Source organism: Mesocricetus auratus, unplaced genomic scaffold, assembly GCF_017639785.1.
Source record: "Mesocricetus auratus isolate SY011 unplaced genomic scaffold, BCM_Maur_2.0 Super-Scaffold_100008, whole genome shotgun sequence".
In the NCBI taxonomy this organism is placed as follows: domain Eukaryota; kingdom Metazoa; phylum Chordata; class Mammalia; order Rodentia; family Cricetidae; genus Mesocricetus; species Mesocricetus auratus.
The window spans coordinates 56,697,391-56,725,273 of record NW_024429192.1 but is presented as its reverse complement, the minus strand read 5'-3'; the positions used below and the strand labels follow the sequence as shown (position 1 = coordinate 56,725,273).

The 27,883-nt window shown below is 45.4% G+C and overlaps 1 protein-coding gene across 22 annotated transcripts in view; it reads right to left on the bottom strand.

The window, feature by feature from the left end:
• Kalrn (kalirin RhoGEF kinase) overlaps positions 1-27,883 on the bottom strand; it is a 597,009-nt gene that overhangs the window by 322,615 nt on the left and 246,511 nt on the right. For all 22 annotated transcript variants that reach the window (XM_013114480.3, XM_040750870.1, XM_040750875.1 and 19 more), the window contains exons 7-10: positions 23,594-23,785; positions 19,632-19,763; positions 16,516-16,746; positions 836-958 (exon numbers count right to left, since the gene is read on the bottom strand). In XM_013114480.3, coding sequence (XP_012969934.1) covers positions 836-958; positions 16,516-16,746; positions 19,632-19,763; positions 23,594-23,785 — 678 coding nt within the window. The remainder of the gene's footprint in view (positions 1-835; positions 959-16,515; positions 16,747-19,631; positions 19,764-23,593; positions 23,786-27,883) is intronic.

Here is a 27,883-nt window from a genome sequence, read left to right as displayed (position 1 = left end):
CTTCCAGAGAAAATGAGGGTCTGGACTACAGGACAACTCAGAGAAGAGAAGCAATGAGACTGGGGTGACTCTATTCTGAGAGATCACCCAGGTACTACTTCAGTGCACTGACCCCTATGTCCCATTGGACACCCTGCCCAATCCTATTCTTAACAGTTTTATTTTCTATTGCAACCAATCAGAGCTTAAAAAAACAGCTGTTCAGCAACACTTCAACTTGAAGATGAGGGTTTTCAGGACCTATCTGGAAAATATCCAAATAGACAAATATAACAGAATCAGGTTAAGTTTTAGGGATAGGCAAATAACCAGTTATTTTGGCAACTGCCTTGCCAAAATCAGAAAACAGTGCTCTTTGAATGTGTGTCCTCAGCTAAAAGATTGGATATTGATTAAATTTTAAACTGAAGGTGAAAGTGATTCTAGTAACACTCTCTGGGCATATCTGTTCTCTAGGCACATGGCTGACAGTCAGGTCCTATCTCTTCCTTCAGGTCCTGGATGGTGCACAGCTTTGCAAGCACTTATCTGAGGGACAGTCAAAAGTAGGAGCCATGAGCTGATGATGGGTCTAATAACATTAATCTTCTGCCAGCACCACCTTGTGGACAAGACATTTTTTAGATCATAGTGGTAGGAAGATTTTCTAAGACCCTGACCATGGAGGTCTACTGGCTACTTACTTAGTAACCTCCAAGAGAAGACAAAGACCTTCTCATATTAGACAGAACAGCAGTACAGACTATCAACCCAACATATGCCCACACACACACACACACACACACACACACACACACACACACACACACACACACACACACACAGAGCATCTCACCTGAGCCACTTCTTCAAAGTCATCATGCCTCTTCTGTAGTGCCCGTGCTCGATGCAAGGACTTCCCAACCCCAGTGTGTTTGCTGAGAAAGGCCTCACCATGGTTTTCAATCCAGTCCAGTACCTGGCCAGAGAAGGAAGACAGAAACAATGATTTATCAGAAGAAGGAAAGACATGTGGCACCATGTACAACTGTTTGAATCCTACATACCCCACCCCATGCCTGTGAGAGCAGTAGACCAGATAGAAATGCTCAACCCATTGTGAATACAAGTCATTGGCAATGAAATAGTCCCATCCTTAACTAAATTTAATGCAGCCGTTTTGATCTCTAGAACAGCTTTGCATCACTTTTTTGGTTTTAAAAGCCCTGGTCATTGATACCATTATTCTATGTATTACTGTTTGTTGTTATTTTTATCAGTTGGTGCTGAGGATTGAATGCAGAGTTTCCCACATGTCTGTGCATTGTTTAAAATGAGCAACACAGGCTACCAGACACAGGTGAACCTCTTCATATTGACTTGAAAATGAGGTAACAGCAGTGAAGTAGGACTAGTCCACTCACCCCTGACTCTACTACACACGTCACAGAAGTACTCACCCCTGACTCTACCATACACGTCACAGAAGTACTCACCCCTCACTCTATCATAACAGGTCACAGAAGTACTCACCCCTGACTCTACCTTAACACGTCACAGAAGTACTTACCCCTGACTCTACCATACACGTCACAGAAGTACTCACCCCTGACTCTACCATACACGTCACAGAAGTACTCATCCCTCACTCTACCATACATGTCACAGAAGTACTCATCCCTCACTCTACCATACAAGTCACAGAAGTACTCACCCCTGACTCTACCATAACACGTCACAGAAGTACTCACCCCTGACTCTACCATAACACTTCACAGAAGTACTCACCCCTTACTCTACCATAACACTTCACAGAAGTACTCACCCCTTACTCTACCATAACATGTCACAGAAGTACTCACCCCTGACTCTACCATAACATGTCACAGAAGTACTCACCCCTGACTCTACCATACACGTCACAGAAGTACTCATCCCTCACTCTACCTTAACACGTCACAGAAGTACTCACCCCTGACTCTACCATACACGTCACAGAAGTACTTACCCCTGACTCTACCATACACGTCACAGAAGTACTCATCCCTCACTCTACCATAACATGTCACAGAAGTACTCACCCCTGACTCTACCATACACGTCACAGAAGTACTCATCCCTCACTCTACCTTAACACGTCACAGAAGTACTCACCCCTGACTCTACCATAACACGTCACAGAAGTACTCACCCCTTACTCTACCATAACATGTCACAGAAGTACTCACCCCTGACTCTACCATATGTGTCACAGAAGTACTCATCCCTCACTCTACCATAACACGTCACAGAAGTACTCATCCCTCACTCTACCATAACATGTCACAGAAGTACTTACCCCTGACTCTACCATACACGTCACAGAAGTACTCACCCCTCACTCTATCATAACACGTCACAGAAGTACTCACCCCTGACTCTACCTTAACACGTCACAGAAGTACTCACCCCTCACTCTACCATAACATGTCACAGAAGTACTCACCCCTGACTCTACCATAACACATCACAGAAGTACTCACCCCTGACTCTACCTTAACATGTCACAGAAGTACTCACCCCTGACTCTACCATAACACGTCACAGAAGTACTCACCCCTCACTCTACCATACACGTCACAGAAGTACTCACCCCTCACTCTATCATACATGTCACAGAAGTACTCACCCCTCACTCTACCATAACACGTCAGAGAAGTACTCACCCCTCACTCTATCATAACACGTCACAGAAGTACTCACCCCTGACTCTACCTTAACACGTCACAGAAGTACTCACCCCTCACTCTACTATACATGTCACAGAAGTACTCACACCTCACTCTACCATACATGCCACAGAAGTACTCACCCCTCACTCTATCATAACACGTCACAGAAGTACTCACCCCTGTCTCTACCTTAACACGTCACAGAAGTACTCACCCCTGACTCTACCTTAACATGTCACAGAAGTACTCACCCCTTACTCTACCATAACATGTCACAGAAGTACTCACCCCTGACTCTACCATAACACGTCACAGAAGTACTTACCCCTGACTCTACCATAAACATCACAGAAGTACTCACCCCTCACTCTATCATACATGTCACAGAAGTACTCACCCCTCACTCTACCATAACACGTCACAGATGTACTTACCCCTGACTCTACCATACACGTCACAGAAGTACTCACCCCTCACTCTATCATAACACGTCACAGAAGTACTCACCCCTGACTCTACCTTAACACATCACAGAAGTACTCACCCCTCACTCTACCATAACATGTCACAGAAGTACTCACCCCTGACTCTACCATAACACGTCACAGAAGTACTCATCCCTCACTCTACCATAACATGTCACAGAAGTACTTACCCCTGACTCTACCATACATGTCACAGAAGTACTCACCCCTCACTCTACCATAACATGTCACAGAAGTACTCACCCCTGACTCTACCATATGTGTCACAGAAGTACTCATCCCTCACTCTACTATACACCTCACAGAAGTACTACCTGTCACAGGCCCCTGCCCTATCATGCTCTGGAGGCTCTGGCTTCCACCTCCAGTCAAATGCTCAACATAGATGATCACAAGGACAATAACATCTTCTGTCTTCTTTCTACTTCTCTCCAACCAACCAAACAAACCAACCCGTTAAGGCCTCTGCACCCTAAGGCCTACAGTATATATCTTGTTAGAATGCAGTAGCCACTCCATGTTCTTACAGGGTTAGTGATTTAGCCTGAAGAAGTTTTACTCAACATTTAAGCTTGGAGCAGGAGAGGGAGGAGAAGAGATGTTGAAGTGAGAATTGTTATCCTAAGGGATATTTGGAAATGTGCATGGAGACCTTGAAATGTAGAAGGAACCAAAGCTTTATAAAAAAATTATATCTCACAAAATATGAATGTATACCAGGGAAAAGGGAGGCAGTTTAGTGTCTGGTCTCTGAGGAATTGATGCTGATTAATAATACCAAATACCTCATTAATGATGTAACAGCCTTCTCAGATGCTAAGAGGAAGTTTCTGGAGAGTGATTCACATGAAATGGGCTTGTTTAAACATACATACATACATACATACATACATACATACATGCATACACACACACACACATACATGAACTTCCCTGTGGCAAACAGATGCAGACTCAATCATTCCACAAGTTGCAGACATGTTATCTCTTCCTATATAGAATTCAGCCCCTGGGATCACTTCTTTGGATACTGAGATCACTTAATGCCAGCAATGTGTGAAGTGTGAGTCTTCAGAGTCTTCCCTATCACTTTCAAATTTCATTTCAGGGTGGCACTAGTGAGAAACATGTATGGGAATGCAGAAATGAGATTAACAAATGTCCAAGTATAAGCATGAAGAGTTGGGTAATTAATTATCCATTATAACTCAGAAAAGAAAGTCTCTGCTCGTGACTGCATTAGGCATGTAGACTTTTACTTTATGTGCTGTGTGTCTTTGTGTACATATGCCACGAGTGTGTGGGTGCCCACAGAGGCCAGAGGAGGGCATCAGATCCTCTGAAGCTGGAGTTACAGGTGGTTGTAAGCTGCCAGGTGTGGGTGCTGGGAACCGAATTTGGTAGGTCCTCTGCAAGAGCACCAGTGTTCTTAAAGGCGAGCCATCTCTCCAGCCCCAGGAATGGAGATTTAAAACATTTCAAAGGACACACCCTGGCTCTATACACATATATTTAGAGAGATACTCGAGGTATATTGTGGGAAGAAAACTATGGTAGTGCTGGATTCTAGCTTCTCAAACCCCAACCAGGCAATAAGGAATAGAACTCTACGGCTCTTTCTTCAGGCCAAGGTGAGCACTTTGCTAGCTGGACTGTCTTCACAGTCCCTCATAATTTTTACTGAAGAGGAATGCTTTTCACCTACTACTTCACACACAGCTCTCTCTTTTCATTCCATGGTGGGGGGTGTGATTCTACCATTTTTAAGCCTTTTATAAAAGAGCAATTTGTTTCCTTTTCAAGTAATTCTGCTTTTCTATGACTTGGTGTGTTTTGTTGTTGTTTTTGAGACAATGTTTCATGTTGCCAGTCTGGCCTCAAATTTAAGATATAGCTGAGGCTGTCCTTGAATTTCAGATCTTTCTCCCAAGTCTTAGGATTACAGGCATGTATTACCACACCCAATCCTCTGATACCCTTCAAACAACAATTACTAATTAGAACAAATAATAAGACCAAATAGGTATGAAAATACCATCATGAAACCCATTACTCTATATGAACAACAACAAAAAATACACATTGAAAAAAAAACCTTCACAAAAATGGCCCTCCAGCCTGTCTCTCCTATGGGACTGCAACCTCCTCATAATTTCAGGACCCAGTCCAGCCCAGCACTCAACACACTGTGGTTGCTTAGTATACCCCACTGAACTACACTCAAACTGATCCCTCCCCTACAGACCTTTGAGGGTGGATGTCAGCCTCCTCTGTATCCCTACTGTTCACAGTCTGCATTCAAACTTGCATCTTTGTGTTTCTCTGTCCCCTGTCACTGCCCCACTTGGCAGGTAGTTCTAGGAGAATGAAAGAAATGTGGGGTTTCACACTGAATCAGGTCTCCCTCTTTCTCCATCACACAGCATCCTTGCTTGCCCGTCCTGCGTAGGGGACAGGTGATGAATATTTACAGCCACAGGTTGCCACACACATCTGTCGTTAAGGCTTCTGCTCTCTTGGTTGAGTCACCCCATTCTGGACAAGCCTAATTTTGCTTAGTCACTAAAGTAGCCTGAACTCACCACGCCAACAATGAGACAGTCTAATAACAACGTGTAAAAACTCTTTCTCCATTCTTGGGCCCTGACATTTCAATCAGAAATAAGTACTTGCCCAGAACAGCCTTTTCTAAGAGATGTTCACATCCTGAACCAGATTGGAGAGCCAATTATGCATGGTTTCTTAATCACCCCTTTCTTTCTGTCTAATTGTGTTTATTCCATCTAACATATAATCAAGATGGAATGTTCTTTGGAGCAGGAGGCAGTCTTCTTGTAGCCAAGGAGGAGGGGAACATCTCTTTGAAGGAAACTATTCACTGACCAGTGGCCATGAACACAACTGAACTATTAGGAGGTAATCTTGGTAGCTAGGACTTTGTAGTCCTGTTCTACACCCCTGGACATTCTTAATCTAACCCCTAAGGTGTTTTTATTCAGCTCTCTATGGCTGTACAACACATACATATTTGTTTGGTTTGAGCCTTATTTTATTTCTACCCACAGTATGAACTCCATGTGGGCAAGAGCTTCGTTTAGTTCACCACTATGTTCTCATGTGCTAAATGAAAAAACAAGTGAACTAAAAGAAACATGATTTTACCACTTCCTGCATGGTAAGAGGTAAAAATCATAAAAGGAAATAGGTGGGTGCCTTTTACAATCAAATATGGAATCAGAACCCCAACCCGGTGATTCCCTTATCTGATGCTTCCAGTATTCCAGAAAACTCCCTCCTCCTGACTCCTGTGTGCCAGTGCCCCAGCTCCCCACCCCATCCATTCAGAAAGCCATCATTCTGAGGCAATTACTCACCTGCAGGTCTCTGGAACATACTTTGTTGTTAAAGGCTCAAGTACACAAGTACACACTGTGTGCAAGTCTATCAGATTACTATTCTTGTCTATTCGCACAGCAAACTGCACACTGTTGCCAAAGGGGAGCAGCCAGGACCACAGCAACAGTCAGGCTGAGACGTGAGAGCAGGAAGGCGTCGCTTCCAGTGCTCAACTACCAGTCACTCACTTTGGTACTTTTTGTTGTCCCCTCTTTGGAACAAGTATGATCGAAATAAATGTATGGCAGGAGAAGCCATCTTTTTTTTCTGGGTGCAGGTACTCAATCTGCCTTTCCCCTAAGAACTGCTGCTCTTCCTACAGACAGCTCCATGACAGGCAGAAGGCAGCTGAGAGCCCAAAGACCTCAAGTCTCACCTGTCCTCAGATGGGGCCTTGACACCCAGACATTCCACACCTCTTCCCCCAGGGAGAACTGAAGTTGGGGTGCCTGGAACCTTTCTGAAAAACTCCCCTCAGCCTGGTGCCAGTTTATTGACCACACCTCTTCAGACTTGAAACTGTTGTCAGATGTTCTGAACTATAAAAGTCCTCTGGGGTTCTTTTAAAATATAGGTGACACACACCCCCAGATTCTGAATTAAAAAGCATGGAATTGTCTCCCACAGGATGCTTGAAAAACATCCTCAATCTACTCAGCTGAGGTTAATGCCAAGAAACACAGCTCCATATGCACAGCTGACGTCTCCTTTGTTTCTATAAAAAATGGACAGCACTTTTTAGTAATTTTACAGAAAAGCTCTCAGACTACAGAGTCCAATTATCCTTGCTCACACTTGCCATACTCCATTACTGACTCTAGACTCCACATATGCCTCCCAGTCCACCCATCAGATCATAAAGTCCACTCTGATTTTGATTCTCCTCTGCTCAAAGTCCTTTCATAGTTCCCTGTTAAGAACAACAAGAATCCTCTAGCCTGGTGCTCAGTGCCCTAGAGTTAGCATGTTAAGGCCTGAGATGTGCTAAGCACAGGAGGTGACCTGAGGAATGACTGAGAATTAAAGATATATTGAGGACATTAAAGATGTTGTAAACCTTGCATCAAAGACGTCTACAGTAACCCTCTCTGAAGGAACTTCTTCCTCTCACATCTCCCACACTCCAACCAGCTTCCCTCCACACAGAGGGGACACACTCCAACCAGCTCTCCTCCCACACACACACAGAGGGGACACACTCCAACCAGCTTCCCCCCCACACACACAGAGGACACACTCCAACCAGCTTCCTCCCCCACACACACAGAGGGGACACACTCCAACCAGCTTCCCCCCCCACACACACAGGGGACACACTCCAACCAGCTCTCCTCCCACACACACTGAGGACACACTCCAACCAGCTTCCCCCCACACACAGAGGGGACACACTCCAACCAGCTTCCCCCCCCACACACAGAGGGGACACACTCCAACCAGCTCTCCTCCCACACACACACAGAGGGGACACACTCCAACCAGCTCTCCTCCCACACACACACAGAGGGGACACACTCCAACCAGCTTCCCCCCACACACAGAGGGGACACACTCCAACCAGCTTCCCCACACACACACACAGAGGGGACACACTCCAACCAGCTTCCCCCCCCCCACACACAGAGGGGACACACTCCAACCAGCTTCCCCCCCCACACACAGAGGGGATACACTCCAACCAGCTTCCCCCCCACACACACACACAGAGGGGACACACTCTAACCAGTTTCCTTCCCCACACACAGAGGACACACTCCAACCAGCTTCCCCCACACACAGAGGGACACACTCCAACCAGCTTCCCCCACACAGAGGACACACTCCAACCAGCTTCCCCCCCACACACACACAGAGGGGACACACTCCAACCAGCTTCCCCCCCACACACACAGAGGGGACACACTCCAACCAGCTTCCCCCCCACACACACACACAGGGGACACACTCCAACCAGCTTCCCCACACACAGAGGAGACACACTCCAACCAGCTTCCCCCCCCCACACACACACAGAGGACACACTCCAACCAGTTTCCTCCTACACACAGAGGGGACACACTCCAACCAGCTTCCCCCCCACACACACAGAGGGGGCACACTCCAGCCAGCTTCCCCCCCCCACACAGAGGGACACACTCCAACCAGCTTCCCCACACACAGAGGAGACATACTCCAACCAGCTTCCTCCCACACACACAGAGGACACACTCCAACCAGCTTCCCCACACAGGGAAAGTTCTGGACCTTCCTTGCAAATCATCATCTTGGGAGGGTCACACTGGTCCAGACAGAGTTTTCACTAACACACACACACACACACACACACGAGAGAGAGAGAGAGAGAGAGAGAGAGAGAGAGAGAGAGAGAGAGAGAGAGAGAGAGAGAGAGAGAGAGAGAGAGAGAGAGATGTAGGGAGAGACAGGGAGAGGGAGAGAGAACACATGGGAGAAGGCTGTGGTGGGGAAGCAAGGCAGGAGGAAAGAAGAGTGTAGAAGTCAGGATGAGTGTAGGATGGAAAACAGGAATTTAGAAGGAAGAGGGCACAAGAGAACCATGAAACTCCTAGAAAGAGGGGTATGAACATGCAAGTAGCCAGCCTCTAACCTGCAGAGTCCAAGAAGAGAGGAGAGGCACCCACTGCCTTCTCCTATAGGGGAAAAGGATGGAGCATGCCCACTAAGATGAGAGCTCAGAGAGATGGGAATATCGCTATCTTCACTCCAATCAGAAAATGACTCTGCCCACCTACTCTTCCTTCAGATTCAGCTACGCCTGCCAGTACTCTGGCTGGGCTTTCATACTGCCCAAAGAATCATGAATTTTATATTTGAAAATATCTGAATGATTATCACCCATTAAACATTTAAGTGAGAAATTCTAAACAGCTAATTACTGACACAGGCAAGTGAGTATTATTCAAATACATGCTACAAAGGAAAGCCTCACCAAGGCTGAGTTAACATCCCTGACTGAAAAATGAGAACTCGGAGAGGGTATTTTGAGGTAATTTGTTTTATAGATAAATAAGTGTGGAGAGGAATTCTTCAATAATGGGGCAAAAGGAAAAGTGTCAAGGCATGAGTGTGACTGTTTTTGTGGTACACAGTTTGAGGGTCAATCTGAGGCTGTCGGAAGCTACATAACATTGCGAAAACCACATCCTGTGGAACCAAGTCCTCCATTAGGGCTGTTTGATCAGTGACATTCTAGCACTAAATGATAAACCCCTTGAGCCAGGGCTGTGTCTTATTCCCATCCCCGAGCAGACAGGCTGACAGCATGAGCTCTGATGTCCCACAGACTTGGGTTTGATGCTATGCCCTGCCACTAGGCATTGGATCAGAAGTGAGTGTACTTAACCTTTCTATGCCTCAATCTCCTTCTTAGAAAGATGGAGACCAAACTGCCACCTGCCTCATTGTGCTGGGAAATTAAATAGGAAAAGGCAAGTGAAGGGATTAGATGTCCAATCATATTTCCTCACACAGCTGGTGAATTCTGAGCTCTGAACAATGTAGCTTTTATAGGCAATTTAGTCCCAAGAGTTGGAACTAATCTTTTCTTTGATGCCTGAATTTCTTCTCAATGTTCTTACCATAAAAATAGCCATTCCAAACCTTGGAGATGGTTCCTTATATGTGTATACTAAGATCTGATTGTATGCACAAGGTGTGCAAGCCTTTTGTGTTTCTTCATCTTTTTCCCCCAAAGACAGGGTTTCTCTGTGTATCCCTGGCTGACCTCGAACTTGCTCTGTAGACAAGACTGACCTTGAACTCACAGGGATCCGACTGTCTCTTTCTGCCTCAGGGTGCTAGGATTAAAGGTGTGCACCACTACTACCCAGCTCTTTTCATTCTTCTTAGACTTCAACCTTTACTTCTAGAGGAAAAGTTAGTTTCCAGCTCATCATGTTTTGGTCACTTTTTTTGTTGTTATTACTGATCAAAGCAACCTGCAATGCTCGCCCTTTTTTATTACTATTTTAATTTTAAGTAGCTTGTTTTACATGTCAATCCTAGTTCCCTCTCCCTCCTCTCCTCCCGCACCCCCACCATCCCCCCCCCCAGCCTCCCACCCTATCGCCATTTCCTTCCACATAGGTGATATCTAGAGTCTGTCATTTCACTCAGAGCAGGGTCCAGGCATTCCCCTAAGAGTCCAGGCTTAGAGAGCATCCCTCTTTGTGTTATGGATACACGACGTCCATTTGTATGCCAGGGATAAGCACTTATCTACTGCCCAGGGCCCCATAGGTTGCCCAGGCCTCCTCACTGACTCTCACATTCAGGGGGGTCTGGATCATCAGTCCCATGCTGGGCTCCCAGCTGTCAGTCTGGGGTCCAAGAGCTCTCCCTTGTTCAGATCAGCTGTCTCTGCTGGTTTTGCCAGCCCATTCTTTGCCAATTTGCTCATTGCTCCTCTCTCTCTGTCACTGGGTTCCATGGGTTCAGTTCAGTGTTTAACTGTGGGTGTTTGCCTCTGCTTCCATCAGTCACTGGATGAAGGCTCCAGGATGGTTATGGACATCAAGTTCATTATCAGGAATGGGCATTCGAGGTGGTCTCTCTTCTATTAATGCTCGCCTTTTATTGCATAGCAATGCCAAATGGATTATTCAATGGCCAAACTGGTTTAGTCTGATTAAGGAGCTGTAGTCACTACAATTAGTAAATGACTGATTAGCTGGAATTAAATACTCACAAATCTCTTTTGGGCATTTTTTTTTTGCAAATGAAGTTAACCAAATCTATAATTTTCCACATGAGGCACCAGGAAAATTAATGCAGAAAGATTCCTTTGCAGTTCAGGAAGTACTTTTCATTAATTCAGAATGTTGCTACCAAGCAAGCTAAATCTTGCTGCCACTCCCCTGCTAGCTTATAGGAGTGGATTGCTTAAGAACAAAATGGTCTTTTATGGGAGGCCATAGGACCCTCAAATGTGCCAGTGCCCCATTCACACCATTGTGAATGGACCCATTTTCTTCCAGCCGGCACTGGGTATTCAGCCAGACTTCCTCTTCCTGCTCTGCATGCATGTATGTAGCTTACCTCTCTGATTATGTATGTAGCTTAGTTCTCTGAATTATGTATGTATGTATGCATGCATGTACTTACGTATGTATGCATGCACATATGTAGCTTAGCTCTCTGAACTCGGACCTTCCTAAGAGCCCTACTTCAAGCTCCTTGCCTATGCACCAAGGATCAGTGTAACTCTCACCCCCAGCTTTGAGAACTCTACGCTGGACTCCACCAGGCTATCATTCTTTTGTCTGAACATAGACAGTCAGCTGCATGTCACCAGTAAGTCGTAGGGTGCATACGTCTGCTTTCAGGTGCAGGAGCTTCAAATTTCTAGCACAGGACTCACATACAGTAGACATTCCAAAAGTAATTTATATTATAAAAACACCTCTATAAAGTTTATAGGGCCATCATACAAAATAAAACACAGGTGAGGAAGAAGGGGGGCAGAGCAGGATGACCTGTTGTGATCCTCCCCAAACAGTTTCTCGGACTAAGAAAACAAGCATTTACTTCTTCTGAATGAGTAAATGTCTAGTTACTCCTTGTTCTTTCCAACCATATGAGGTCTACATAGTCTTGGAACCAGCCTTTTGCACACATAGGAAGCCAGAGGAGTTACAGGACCATAAAAGGCATAGGGTAGAGAATGGGTGATGTTATCAGAAGTGCTTTTATTGCTGTTGCCAATAACGTTCTATGCTAAGCTGAAAAAGAGAGTACTGAAAAATACTCTACACTGATTGTATAGCAGGCATCCTCCCCTTTCTTCAGTTTAATGAATCTAATTCCAGTTGTACCTTTAAGATGAATTTCTAACACTCACCCATACCAGTATGGAGAAAGAAAGCTGAGAACACACCTGTTGGAACCAAGAGGGTGGAGGCAGGCCAGTTCTGGAAGCAGGTGTTTAAATGGAATCTCCTCCACTGACAGCTTTGGATTACATATCTCTGCTTCGCTCTTATTCCAAGCCTTAAAGGACAGAATACTCCTACCTGGGAGGATCTATCTCCAGAAATGGCACTGGGGCAGGATGGCAGACAGGCAGAGGTTGGCTTGCTCTCCATTCTTCCATTGGAAGTTTCTGACTCTTTCTTTTGTCTGACTCTGCATTTACAGGCTTGTTTCACCCCTCTCCCCAGCTACACCATTTAATGCCTTTTATCTTTAAGTCTGCTTCCCTCTTTCTTTATTCATTGTCTCTGCCTCTGCCTGGGGTATGTGGTCTGTCTCCCCTGTATAACATGCATCTTTCTGTTTCCCATAGTCTTACCTTATGTTTCCCTGTGTCTCTCCTGAGACTTTTCATAGGCCACCAGGAATATGGATCAGAAGACCTTCTTTCTGGTCTTGGCACTACCATTAACTAGCTGTGTGATTAAGACCAAGTCACTTTACATCTCTGGGACTCAGCTCCCTCAACTGTATAATGTTTTACTGTCTGTGTTTTCAGGCATTGAGAGCTTTGAGATTTAGTCATGAAATGAAATGGAATCCTTATCAGACAACCCACACAGCAGATGCCATGGAGTTCCCAACAGCACAAGCACCAGGGGGCACCCAAGGACTACAGAGAGAGAATGTGACTATGTGCCAGGCAGGCACCGAGTTTGCATTCTGTGTCACGAGGAAGGTACTATTGTATCAGTCCTGATTTAGAGGTGGGGAAAAAAGAAACATCATGAGATTCAGCAGTTTGTCTATGTCCTGCTGGTCACAGAGGTAAGACACCCGAAGAATCATGAGATGCAACAGTTTGTCTATGTCCTTTTGGACTCAGCGGTAGGACATGTTCAGAACAGGATTTATTGACTCCAGGCCTATGCTAGTGTCTGTTATTCTGCATTGCTCTGGCTGGTGATACCTGCACATGAGCCTCCCATGAAGGCTACTGAGAAAACATCTTAAATGTGGTTAGGTATCTTGGGTCCAGAGTATGGGTAGGGTGCAAAGAACCCTCTCTTCCTTTAAGACACCAGTCCTGACTTCTTACGACCTTTGCCTGAAACTGTTCCAGGAATTATCCCACATATTGACTGTGGTGCTCTGGTAGACTTGTTCTTTGTATTTACTTGTATCATTTTAATTAACTGACCATGTATCTCAGCAGTGTTTAACTCAGTTCTGGGCCCATGAAAAAGACACCTGAACATCTTGACTAATCAGTGAGCATCATGGGCTAAATGAGCGCTGAGATCGTGTCTCCTATGTCTTCAACCTGGACCAGGAACACCAAGAACCTCAAGCTATTATATCACAGTTCTCGTAGGCTGGTTACACTATTCACCTATTCACCAATAAAACAACCACTGCATGGGTGAAGGAGGACTAAGTATTCACTCAACAAAAGCAGATGAAGGGGGGTCCTCTAATAATTCCTGGTCAAGTCACCAAGCATGAAGAGAACCCCAGTTTCATGTAGACACAGCTAAAAGCTATAAAGAACTCAGAAAGAAAGAAACCTCTATTCTTGAGACTGGCACAAATGACACACACACAGTTTTTAAATGGTGGTGGAATTCAATGGTGAGTATGTTATCAAGATTTTGTTTCTGGAGAAAGAAACTCATGTAGTTCAAGCTGGCCTTGAACTCACTATGTAACCTAAGATGACCTTAAATTCTTCATCTTAAGTGTTAGGATTATAGGCACATACTTCCACACCAGGTTGAAGCAAGAAAATAACTTGTGCAGTCTAGGTCCCCAAACTAGGACGACTCATACAAGGTTGGGAGTCAAGAGACCAAAGACTTCACTCACTCTAACCCTCAAGTATGTGAGTTCAGCTGCCTTTTGAAGCACAGTCCAGATAATCACCAGGCGATAATGAGTGACTGAATATCAGGTAAGCACTTGAGACAGCAACGGATTATTCCCACCTACATACATAACTCTATGTACAGAGAATAAACTAGTGAGCAAATGATGAAGCAAGTGGGATGATGAGTGGACAGTTATTCTCTCAAAAGTCACACTTACGTACTTTAAAAAGAAAAGTGGAGATGACCATTCTGAGAATTCAGTGTTCAAGAAATATCTAAGCCCCTTTCACACTCACCTCCTAATCTTCCATCTGCTTTTCTACTGTGCCAACAATACGATAAACTGAGACACATATCTTTTTTTGTTTTTTTGTTTTTGTTTTTTGAGACAGGGTTTCTCTGTATTGTTTTGGAGGCTGTCCTGGAACTCACTCTTGTAGACCAGGCTGCCCTGCCTCCCAAGTGCTGGGATTAAAGGCATGCTCTACCAACACCCAGTGAGACACATATTTTTAAGATGTCATAGAATAGCCATATATGCATCTTTATTACATCTTTCTTCCTTATAGTATAGATGCCATGTGACCATAAGAAAGTCTGATGACTGCCGATCTGTGAGAATCCAAGTGTAACCTGCTTCCCTCCTCATAGCTGTCCTGCAGCTCTCCAGAGGCCTGCCTTTGTCTCAGAAGGAAGGTGATGAAGAGCCCAGGATACCATCCTACTTGTACTGGTGGCCATTATTATCTTGGCAAGCCAGAGAGTTTATGGAAGTAGTCACACCCCTCTTTTGTCCCTGCAAGGCCAGTACCTCACTCATCTGTCTCACTTGCAGGCCAGACAGCTTCCCTGGTCTCTAAGCTCTGGGTGATGAATTTATCTGGACAGCTCCAGATGGCATGAACAGGCAGCTGACTCATCTGCTTCCCCCTTCCTGCCAGCCCCAGGTCTCAGGCACATCAGCCGTGCTCACCCCTGGAGACTGACATACCCTTATGATGACTCTATCAAATGCCCATCAGGAAGGGATGCCACAAGGGAGTTAGGGGAGCCCAAGAAGGAGAGCACGCCTGAAGGTCCCCATACTCATGCTGACTCCCAGACTGTGTAACAAGGTTAAGGACGCTCCCTATCCTGCCTGTCCACCTTGGGCACCCAGTGCCAGGCTCCTGCCAACAGCAGCTGTGAACACATGTGAACACATGTGACCAGGCTCTCACACCCTCATGCTGCCTTGCTCTTTCTGGACTATACTCCCACAGGAGATTGGAAAGAGCATGAACTGGCACTTTTGGTATAGAGTACTGAAATCCCACAGTGGCCATGGTGACAAGAGTCTGACAGCAGGTATTTGCACCTAATGTGTCACCCTGCATCCCCAATAAAGTGAGAGGGAGATGACCATGGTCTTGATCTTGGGTCCAGATCCTACCCAGGTCCCCCTACTTAGTGCATGAGTCCTCTGGGCAAAGCTCCCAGCTCCCCAAAGACAAAGAGACAGAGAGCATAAGTGGGAAAGAATGGATGATTTCCTCTGAATGGATATTTATGGCATGGCTATGCTGCTACAGTCAGAAACAATCATTTCATTATTATCTATAGTGACAGAAGCGCAAGAATGAGCACAATAATACAAAAAGACAGACAAAGCCAAAGTTACCTCTGACCATGGCATGCCATAGATTGATGGCCTTGCTTTAAATCCGTTTCAAAGGTCCAATTTCACCAATAAATCACAAAACCCCTATGCCTCCCCACCCCTACTCTGTCAATCCGCCTCATCCCTGATCAAGAAATGAGTTCACTTTATGTAGAGTCCCTCTCCAGCAGTGCTCAGATGACCCTGCAACACCAGAGTTGTCTAGTCTCTCTGCCTGCATGAAGAGGACTTGTGTTATCTGACCACAAGGAGATGCTACTGAGGTCCAAACTCCTCCCTAGCACTACTTAGAGCTGTCCAGCAAGATGCAGGCCATTAACAAGGCCTTATTTTGTCTTGTTTCCCTCTCCTGCGGTGTGTGGAGGAACATGTGAGGGCTGGGTAGCAGTGTTCCCTCTATCTATGCAGACCTCCTGGTAAGCAGGTCAGGGTTCGAGCTGTCAGCATCCTGAGAAGGAGGATGGGGCATGGGTCACGGAGCCTGTTACCTGTTGCACATCCTGTTGGAAGACACATAGCTGCAGCCGCTGGTGCAGCCGCACCTTGCGATGCTGCCAGATGCTCTCGAGCCGTCGCTGGTGGTGCAGCACCTCATGTACCACATCCAGCACCTGGTGTACTGCTTTGGAGTAGTTGGCTGTGGCTGTGAGAGATTCAGAGTTCCCAGGACTCAGGGGACGCTGCAGAACATCCAGCAATGCTTTGCCATCCTGGCTGACCTGCAGGAAGGAAGGGAGTTCAGGTCAAGAGCTCTGGTCAAGGGAGAGCAAAAGCAGGTGGGGTCAGAGAGAGGCAAGAAGAATCCACCCAGGAGTTCCTGAAGAGGCCTGGCATCCTCAGTCCTCACCAAGCTCATCACAACCAAGGAGTGTGTCAGACATGGTGTCTACAGTCTAGAGAAGAACAGAGCACCCAGGGTCGAGGGAGAGAGGAGCTGCAGGATTGCTGGCCAGTTGTGTGTGAAAGCCTCTTTCACAGATGACTGCACAGGGCAGGAAGTCTGTCTTGTTCCTGGCCCTTTCCCTGATGTCCACAATAGGGACTGCCATAGTGAATGCTTCCTAAGTACTTTAAAGGACTCTCTGACTACATGGGCTGGCAGAACTTCATGACGCCACCCTAAGTTTCTAAACTTTCTCTTCCTCAGCTTTCTTTGCTTGGCTCCAAGCTTCTAAATATACTAACAGAGGCATGGGTCCTCAGTATCCTTGTCTGTAAAAGGGGAATAACAGGGGCGCACACTTCACAGAGTGGCGGTGGGTATTAAGTGAGTTGGCACAGGCATAGCACACAGGACCCAACACATAGATAGCACTGGTTTACTTTATCTTCATCTGCACCTCCCCTGCTATGTTTCTGCTTTCTTTCTTTCCATTTTCTGGTTTTGATCTTTATTGGTTGTTCCACCCTTTCTTCTCCACTTTTATGTAGCCCCCATGTTTTTCTTGAAATGCATCTTTCTAGAATGTGCAGAGTAGGGTAGGGACCTTCAGATTGTGGACACACCACTCCTGTTCCTGGACTCCCCAGCTTCACCCTCAATGTTGGTGGCAGTGGGTGCTGTATCTCTGTCATTCCTGTCCCTGGTTCCCTGCCACAATCAGTGGCACTGCTCATTCTGGTAAGTGACATTGTAGGGTCAACACCAATGGCTCCATAGTACATGGCAGAGTTCCCATTGAATGTACACCTCTCCCACTTGAAAAAGTGAATACTGGAAAAAATGACAGAAGTTTTACAGTTCCAAACTAATTTAATTAGAATCAAAGTTGAAGTAGCTATGGTGTTGAAATGGCCTTCTTGTCCTACTGGAAGGCAGAAAGAGGTGTGTTTCCCTATCGTCTACATGATGAGCCACACTTCTCTGTAGTCTTAGGTGGAACTCCAGAACACAAAAAGCACCTACATCCTTCTTATGAGGCTTAAAAGTTTGTTGGGGCTAAAAGAAGTGACGTGGCAGAGTTAGGCTAAGGCAAAAGAGGAAAGCATCACCCCCCAAGGCTCTGCCAGCCCACCTCCTCAGTTAATTGCTAACGGGCAGGCAGCTTATAGATAATACAGAGATACTCTCTAGTGTTGTGAACAGATGATGTCCTAGAGCTAAATCCAGGACAGTTGTCCATGGGGAACTCTGAACAAATACTGTATCTTGATACTCTGCACAGGGCTGTGTGGTGAAGACAGAAGGCCAAGTCCTAGAAATTTGAATCAACATAAGATCCATCTCTGTGCCTCAGACTCCACAACTGTATAGGCTTAGAGGAACCTCCCAGCTCCACGAGAAGATGGGGAAGCAGTTTGTTCATAGGTGAATGTGAATGTCCCCTCTACTTCATGGCTATGAATGCATGGTGTACAGGCATCAACCTCATCTGCTCTCTACTTTTGTACTTTACGAGGAGTAAGTTAGAATCCCGTGAGCCATGGGTAGAGGCAGAGTTCTGTCATAAGCCTTGGGACCATCTGGATCAGAACTGGATATTTGAGTTAGCTTAAAATACCCTGTGTGCGTCCTGTGTTGAGAAAACTCTTCACCATATTTAGTCCTCGCCACCGTGAGGCCTCAGCCAGGCACACAACACCCATTATGAGCTTCACTCCACGGAAGAGCCCAAAGCCCAGGTCACACAGCTAATAAGCAAGGAAGCCCATGATTCAAACTGTCTTCACTGTGGCAAAACCCTCCCTTTGACTGTGAAAATTCACATGGAGCAACAGTTATTGAAATGTAGGTGATAGTCCTGTATCTGCCATTCTTTCTCAGTCTAGAGTAAAACCCTGAAGATTGCATCTTCAACAGCCACCTCAGAGCAAGCAGATGAAGGCAGTCTGGGAAGCCATTGTGACAACACTCCTCGCTGACCTTGTCCCAGACGAGACAGGCCAGCCGGATCTGAAATCATCTGTGTCTTTGTCTGACTTCCTAACCTTCTCATCTCTTTCACTCAAACTTTTCCTTGGAATCCACACTAGTAAGCAAACATTAAAATTTGTGTTTTCCATGCATGTGTACATGTGGCCCTTTTGGGAATATCACACAAATTTCATTCTCAGCCTTCAGCATCTCCCACCTTTGATTTTTTTTAAGGGAAGGACCTTTAAGTTTGTCCTTGGCATGATGGCTTCCTATTCCTGCAAGCTATGGATTATTCTCTGGCCCTTCCAGGAATAAAAGAGTATTGCTCAGTGAGCTGCCTTTTTTTTTAAAGGGGGTTCATGCGCTGGTGTTAGACATTCTTTTACCAACAGGAAGGCAAACTCAGAAGGGTCAGTCTTGCTTCCTTACACCCTCCCTCCCTCTGGAGGGCATTCAATGTCCACACAAGGTAAAGGGTGTCTAGGTACATGTGAGAGGGGAGAAACACACCAGAGTGAGCCTGGTAAAAGCTCAAACCATATCACCATATCTGCCCCTGACTAGAGACTCCAGAGCTCACAGGTCAAGGTCCCTAAAGACACTTCTAGAAAGAAGAGAACTTTCTTTCTTAAAATCCAATCCAGATTATTCCACAGCACCCTCACCCAACACACACACACACACACACACACACACACACACACACACACACACACACAGACCCATGGTTGTCTCTCAGGTCCTTACCTCTGTGTAAGCCTGGGTCACCTGCTCATACAAGGACTGGTGATGATGGATGGCCAGCTCCAGGTCCTGCATCTCAGAGGGAAGGCCACCTTCACTGCACATCTTGCACCAGGCATCCACTCCTGACAGAAACTGGAAAGAGATGCCAGGTGAGTGAGTATGCGCACTGGGCAAAGACAGAGTAAGTTTAACAGTAGAGAAGGTCAGACGCCTTGGGAACGATGATGAGAAAAATTGTAGTACTTTAGAAATACCTTCAGGAGGCTTGACTAGCCTCTTCTACAAAGTTCAGTTAAGGAGAAATTTGGGAAGTATAGTTTCTAGCAGAATGGGGCAGGGCCAGGCATCTGGATGTTCAATAGTGTATAGCCATATAACATCTGCAAAGTCCAGGCACCTATACAGCCCACTATAGTCCATAGATATTGAGCACACAGGCACATGTGGGCATATGAGAGGTGTTGAATGAAATGCAATGAGAGTTTGCTGGCATGTGCTTTCTGTGCAGAGGGTATTCTGTGGAGAGGCAAGGAACACCCCAAGAGTATCGCTAGCATGCCCTGGCACATCCTATAAGGTATGCAGATTAAGGCTCAACAGGACTTTCATTTGAGCCATGCTCCTAAGGACTGAACATGGAGGGACACGGTAGGGCAGACTGTGCTGCTCCTATAGTGGCAGTGGCGCCTGGGATATGATGTATAGATTGATGTTAGCAGACATCAAATTATTAAAAAAATTAAAATTAACAACTGTAGAAAACTATGAGTCTCCCTGTACAAAGGGTGAGCTATTTAAAACCACTCAGATTTATTGGGTGGGAAAATACACCTTTAAAACACAAATAATTCTTCACCCAACAGTCTGGAATGGTACTTATTGCCTGTGATTCCCTCGCCTGGCTGCACAGCTCCATTTAAATTAATCGTTTAAATACCTTATTATCTCATTGCCTAGAACAGCCCATAGGAGGACAATAAAGAACTGCCTAAATAAACACATAAAAACAGTCCTGAATCCTTTCTTTCTTCCTTCCTTCCTTCCTTCCTTCCTTCCTTCCTTCCTTCCTTCCTTCCTTTATTCCTTCCTCCCCAACTAAAGAGAAACATGGTTTATGACTTTCCCAGAAAGATGGTAACACCTGAGGAAACTACACTAAAATATATACAAATAAACTTGTTTTGGAGCCAAACCAATCCAAGCCAGAAAATCTCCCAGCAGTTCCTGTCAGTTCTGGCCCCAGTGTTTTCTTCTGCAAATATGTGACCACTCATCCTGGTATCTATTGATTCTTAGCCCCCAGCCAGTTGGCTGCTATGCTTGGTTTTACATTCTGCATCTTTAGGTGTCTCTTTGCAATTCTAGAACTGCCAGGTAGTATCCAGTGTCAAAGAGGACATACTGGGAAGCTTCCTGTTGGGTTATTGTTTCACAGAAGAACTGGGGAGCAACTTGACATTCTGGTGTCACCTGGGGATTAGAGGGATCTCCCTGTTTCAACCATAGGTCCCACACAGTGGTCAGCTTAAATCAAGGTAGCCAGAGACAGAGGGAAGGACCAGGTCTTCCTTGCTAACTAGATAAACCCAGAACAAAGTGAGCAAGCAATAGAGCTAAAGACAGAATAGACTGGACATCAATGTCCTTAGAATCCTAAGCAGGACCAAGCCACTACTTATCTTAAAGAAAAGATTTGGCTAGGTTCCTCTCAAAGTGCAGGACCATGGTCTTGATTTATAGCAAGTATTTACTTCAGAGAGGGCGACAGCTACAGATGGAACTAAACACAGGTGGAAAAAAAATAAAAGGATGCTGGGCCAGCGTGCACAACAAATGCATGCAGTGGTGACCAGCTGGAAGTACATTAGGCAGCTTACACGCCCCAACTATCTCCTCCCAACAGCCCCGTGAGACTGATAATTAGGCTTGCACTACAGAAGAGGAAAGGAGCTTGGAATGATGGGGTTGACATGTCTGAAAGTTAAGAAGTAGGGGGCTGGGTACAGAACCCTTATATCTGGCCTCAAAGTCAAGACTCTGTCAATGGTCCCATGTCCTTGCCTTCCCTATTAGACTGGCTATGGGGGAGGGATTTAAGATATGACTATGTGTCTGAAACTCCTTTACCTGTGGGTTACCTGACAAGAACACCATGAAAGAAACTTAGAAGACCACACTATTTAATGTTAGACACTTCTGTTTGTCTTATTGGTTGATGAATAAAACACTGTTTGGCCAGGCAGGATGATAGGTAGGACTTGGAGGCAAGGAGGATTCTGGGAAGTGTAGGAAGAGAGGAGTTGTCATGAGATCCCAGAAGTGACGTAGTTGGGTAAAAACTGCCACTAGCTAACCATAGAGGTCTGTAGGTCTACACAGACAGGCAGGAAGTGACATAGATGGGCAGAATCAGTATATAAACAGGGACAAACATGAAATCACTTGCTTTTCTTCTATGTAGAAGTGCTGAGTCAGTTACCATGTAGGACATGAGAGGAATAACAGGTCCGGACCCTTTCTCCAGTAAGAGAAAACCACATGGAAATACTTAGATTATTAGAAATAGGTTAACGTAGACAGTGCTAGCCAATAAGAAGCCATAGTTGATGGCCAACAATTTCATAATTAATATAGTGTTCGTGTAGTTCTTTGGGGCAGAGAATGGCAACAGGATCTAGCCAGACCAAGAAAACTCACGTTACAGATGTGTGTGTGTATGTGTGTGTTTTCATACACATAAGCACATTACAAATGTTATTAATATAAATGATGTGTAATCTACAGCTTACAGAGAATAACATACACAATGCTCTGCCCTATAGTTTCCTGCAGCCAATTCATTCTTACAGTGCTTTTGATAAACTCTTGAGTACATAGTCAACCTACGGTTGGTAGTAAATGAGGAGCTTAAATCATTGCAACACAACACTGTGATATTTTTGCTTACATTAAGGAGTAAGACAAAGCTTGCCCTTCAGTGATGGGAATGCGAATACTGACAGGGTATTCCTGGATCTTATGTGCTACTCACATCGTAACTGTAAAATTATATCCTTCCATTTTCTCAAGATTCTACAGTAGATCATTTAGCCCTGGCCTGCAGCATTTGATGACTTACATGGAGTAAAACTCTTATGCTCTTAACACTTTAGCCCACCAATGTGACATTACTGAATGTGAGGTGGGAAGGGATGAGCAGCAGTATACAACTCCACAGTATCTCCATCATAGAAAACATAAAAAATAACCCTAAGAACATAGATTAGAGTAAGATACAGAAACCAGGAAGTGATGAGTTTTAAGTATGCTTTTAACATATGGCAATGTTGAAGAATTAATTCATAAAAAGTCTGAAAAAATTGACAACTGGTTCTCCAAGAGCTGCTTAGAGCCAGAATCTGACATACCACAGGCTCTTAGGCAGGTCATGTACTCTGAGTTTCAGTGTTCCTCTCTGTAAAATGGGCTCATATAGCTACATGCAACTGTTATTTCTACTCATTGCATCATTACTGACTTGTTATTATCCACAGCAAATACCTAATGAATGATTTATGTAAAATTAGTTTCCTTTGTACTCAGCACTCAAGCCATCACTCTTCTTTCATTCCTTTTGTTTCTGTTCAGAATACATTAATCAGATAGTCAGCACACACGCACACACGCCTGCACGCACGCGCTCCCTCACACACACACGCCCTCACATCACTCACATCTCTGCATCCTCTCCTGTTTACATGAAAGGTAAAGCCTTAAGTTACCAATGCTCCGTGTGTGTGTGTGTGTGTGTGTGTGTGTGTGCGTGCGCGCGTGTGCGTGTGTAAAATAAGGTTTATTACTGAAGCTATTCAGCAGGATCTTAGGGCCATCTGTGGAGAGTGTGCCTGTGTGTTCCTACCCTGTGGTGCCCTGCTCTTCTATGCCTCCCACTACTATCATCAGCCCAGGTCTCTGGGTCTTACCTGCTCTGCCTTCTGGTGGAACACTGCAGACATGGCCAGGATGGTGCTTCGTTCATCCAGGGCGGCAGCAAAGCTCTTCCACTCCTGGTCTAGCTGCGTGGAGATCTGCTTGATTTGCTGGGAGGCGTAATGGCCAGCCTCTGAGAGGCGGGAAGCGACAGACATGATGCGGTTGATGTTGACATAGGCATTCTAGGAGGCAAGGCAGAGCAAATACTTAGTGGAGGAAGACTGAAAAGGAAGCCATCATTGGGCATTGCTGGGAGATGAGTGTCTGGAGAAGTGGACCATGCAGCCCCAAAAGCCTGAGAGACTGGGATAGGCTTGGTGTCTGTATCTATAAAAATAGGCACAGGAAAGTCCTTCTGTAGAGCTGAGATATTTCAACATGACAACCAACACAGATTGTATACCAAAGACTAACACACATCAATGCAGTCACTTTAACTCTTATGGGATCCTCACAGCCAATGAAGCTACTCTCTATGGAGTAGTCTTTGGAAGCAGTAGATCATGGGATGCTGAAGGAAGCAAAGACATCTCTCTTACTCTGGAGAGAGTTGTACCCAAGGCATTACTGTCCCCTATAACATGGCAGAGAGGGAAAAGACATGGTAATTAAACAGCTTCTCACTGTCAGCTAAAGGTGTCCTTCCTACCTCCCTATCTTCTCATTCCCCACCATAAGACCTGAGGTATGAGCCACTAGCCAGGGTGTTCATAAAGACAGAACTTAGAGGCCACAATATTTTTCCACTCTAAAAATAAGATCTGTGGGCCCCTCTTCTTCTCCTTGTGTGACTTGGGGACATTTCCCCACTTGATTCTGAACATCACCAGGGGGTGTCCCTAAATGCATCTGTAGGAACTTCCTTGACCTGCTGTCTCCTTTCAAATTGTGTTTTGTTTACATCCATTCCCATTTCTGCTTGCCTATTAAAAACTCATCGAGTATGTATGCTGTTTCCTACTAGGCCAGCAAAGAGCTCTCCAGGAAGGAATAAAACAAAAAACAAAAAACAAGCAAACAAACAAACAAACAAACAAACAAAAAACACCAACACAGTGCCACGGTGATCCTGGTTATTTTTAATAGCTCCCTCCTATTAATTGTCTATCAAAGCAGCCATGTAATGTGGCTTCCTTGGGGAACTCTTCTGCACATATGATGCCCGGAGGACCAGGAGCCAGGTTATTCACACTCTCACTCTTTGTTACGAATCTTCTCAGATTATGATACATATTCCTCAGTGGCAGCATTTTCTCTGGGCTCTGTGAGCTGCACTGTAGTTCATTAACACTGGGTGAGGCTTAATGAAGGTTCCTTTATTTTCCTTCCCACAGTCCCCATTCATCTCAGCTGTCCCCAGCCTCCACATGCTCCTTCTCAGAGCTGGCCAGGATGATAAGGTCTCTCTTAATTTAAAAGGTCTCTGTGGAAGTTTACAGGTTAAGCGAGGCTTACAAGCACAAATCTATTCTGATGGCTAATGGCCTCTGAGCTCCATCTCTGTTTTTAGTGTGGCCTGAGCCCTTCTGTACATTTGCTTAAGAGAGCTGGAATATCTTTGGCTGTTGTCACGTGAAACAACCATCCTTTACAGAATTACGGATCATTATCAACACTGTTTGCTGAGTTAGAACACTGGGAAATTAGACTATTTATAGAACTGTCAGGAAAAAAGCAACCTTACACTTTTAAATAGAAAAGGGAAAAGGGGAGAACGGAAGTGCTGGTTTTGATAGTTTGTCTTCTAGGAGAAAGCACTGAAGTCCTCCCAAACTTCCTGCTTCTGCCATTGTTTTGGTCTCGGTTCATTATGAAACAGACCTTGGCATAGAGACATGAGGAAAATACTGGGCTTGGACACTATCCCAGGAAGCACGGCTGGGGAAAGGGAGTCATGGCTGGGATAGATAGAGGCGCATGTATCAATGGGTTAGAGATATGAGCAGCTGGGTTCAGTCTCTCTGGAGGCCTTTGAAGAAACTAGGAAATGCACCTCCTAGTGACCTGGCTGACAGGTGCAGAAGCTGAGCTATTGGTACATTAAGTCTCACCACTCAGTGGTTAAGCCCCCTCCTAGAGTAATTCTGTCATTTACAGCCCGACCTCCCATAGGCCAACCACACCCAGAGACCAGAGAGCCAGCATCACAAGAAACACAGGAAGATACCGGCAATCATTAGCAGATGACACCCAGGCTGCCTAGGAGAAAGTGGATGGAGCACTGATAATCCCTCAAAAAGCTGTTCTCCCAACTGCGTTCAAAGCCTGGAACGTTCCTCTCCTGCCGTCTATACAGATATCTCTGCAGTGTTCAGTTTTCCTCTCCTGGAGGGGAGCCATATGTTCAGCTTTGGTCACACAGGGGACAAGGAAAGTGGGAGGAGTAAGACATTCATTACCTTTGTAACTGTGCCTGTTTCCATTCTCCTCCTACCCAGGGAACACAGAACTTTCTAGTTATTACAGCTATGTCCCACTGTGGCCACCTCTGGAGACTGTTAACAGCTTGTCACTCGTTAAAATATTTATAGAGAGTAGGGCAGGTTCTGTGTTAGGGGTTGTGAGAGATCAAAGAGTGGGACAGAATTCTTGCCCACCTCAGGGTTCACCATGTAAGACAAATCCTCAAATAACTGTGACTTAAAGCAAACAAAATTAAACATGTTCTTCCACAGATACAGAAGCGAGTCATTGAGGATACAGAAAGAGAAGGGTTTGAGCCACCAACAGAAGTGGTGGGAAGAGGCTACCCACGTCTTAGGGAATGGGGATGCTGGCAATTCTCCAAGGTCCCCTCTACCCTAAGCCTGGGATGACAGAGGAACACTAAAATCAAACAAAAAAGACAAGAGCTTAGTGTCATATTCTGGACAGAGCCACAGAAAATGCTCTCACGTTTCCTCATCAGTGGGTATGGGCTGTCCTGCTAAAAACTAACAAGTTGTTACAAGTCACAGGAAATGCGGAGGCAATACCCTGCACAATAGAGATAACAGGAAGTTGACTCATGCATTTGCTCAAGCTCTTCCCTCCAGCTCCTGTGCAGAACTCTGGGACACACAGGCAAGTTATACTACCAAGGTCATCATGTCATTCATATTCTTAACCTAGAACCAGAGGGAAATGAGCAGTTAGGTTCTAGAACAATCCCTAGAACAAAGACTGCCACAAACCAAATGTGAAAGGAGTGGGCAGGGACAGTCCACCAACTTAAAAAAGAAAGAGGTAAACTAAGCCTAAGTGAATAAACAAATAGGGTGCTTGGTCAGTAGAGATAAACAGCATTGCTGGGCTGTGGTCAGTCTGTTGTGTGGTTCTGTGATGTGATGGTTCTATCTCTCTGAGAGAACATCGAGAATCTTTGAGACACAGCCAGCAAGAAAGGAGATCATGGCTCTTTTGGCCTTTTCATCTGCTACAGCTGCTCCCTCCACTTTCTCCCCTTTTCCTGGCTCTCCCATATTTTTTCCTTGATATCCTCAAATGTAACTGTACAGCTGCCTATCAGTCAGGGCATCACTGTCCCTGGACCAGAAGGATATATATATATGTTCTGTTCCCACCAATGACACCCACTTAAGATGTCATGACGCCTCTGTGCTTCAGTTTCCTCACTTGTAAAATAAGGGAGTTGTGATAGTTTGAACAGGAATGGCCTCCATAGACTCATGTGTTTGAATGCTTGGCCCATAGGGAGTGACACTATTAGGAGGTGTGGCCTTGTTAGAATAGGTGGGGCCTTTTTCCAGGAAGTGTGTCACTGTGGAGGCAGGCTTTGTGGTCTCATATATGCTCAAGTCACACCCAGAGACTCAGAATCCTTCTGATGCCTGTGGATCAAGATGTAGAACTCTTAGCTCCTTCTCCAGCACCAACCATGTCTCCTTGCACACCATCATGCTTCTTATCAGGATGATAATGGACTAAACCTTGAAACTGTAAGCCAGATCCAATTAAACTCTAACTAAGACAGAGTTGAGCTAAGTGATCTCAGATCTTTTATTTCTAGATTAGCAGTGCCTGGGAGGCAAGGACAAGATCGCCTACCTGAGAAGTAGGTCGCTCAGCTTTGCTGTCGACGGGCCACATCTTGGCTCTTCACTGACTTGCAGTATGAACATCGAGTCAAGAGCAAGATCTCCTGAGTTCATCTTCTACATAGCCCTGTCCTCATCACACCCTCTCAGACAAACCAATACATAACACCTTGGCTGATGGCTGACTTGTGGAATGCCTTTGTTTGTGCCCATACTGACCTCAAACTCACTATGTAGCCGAAG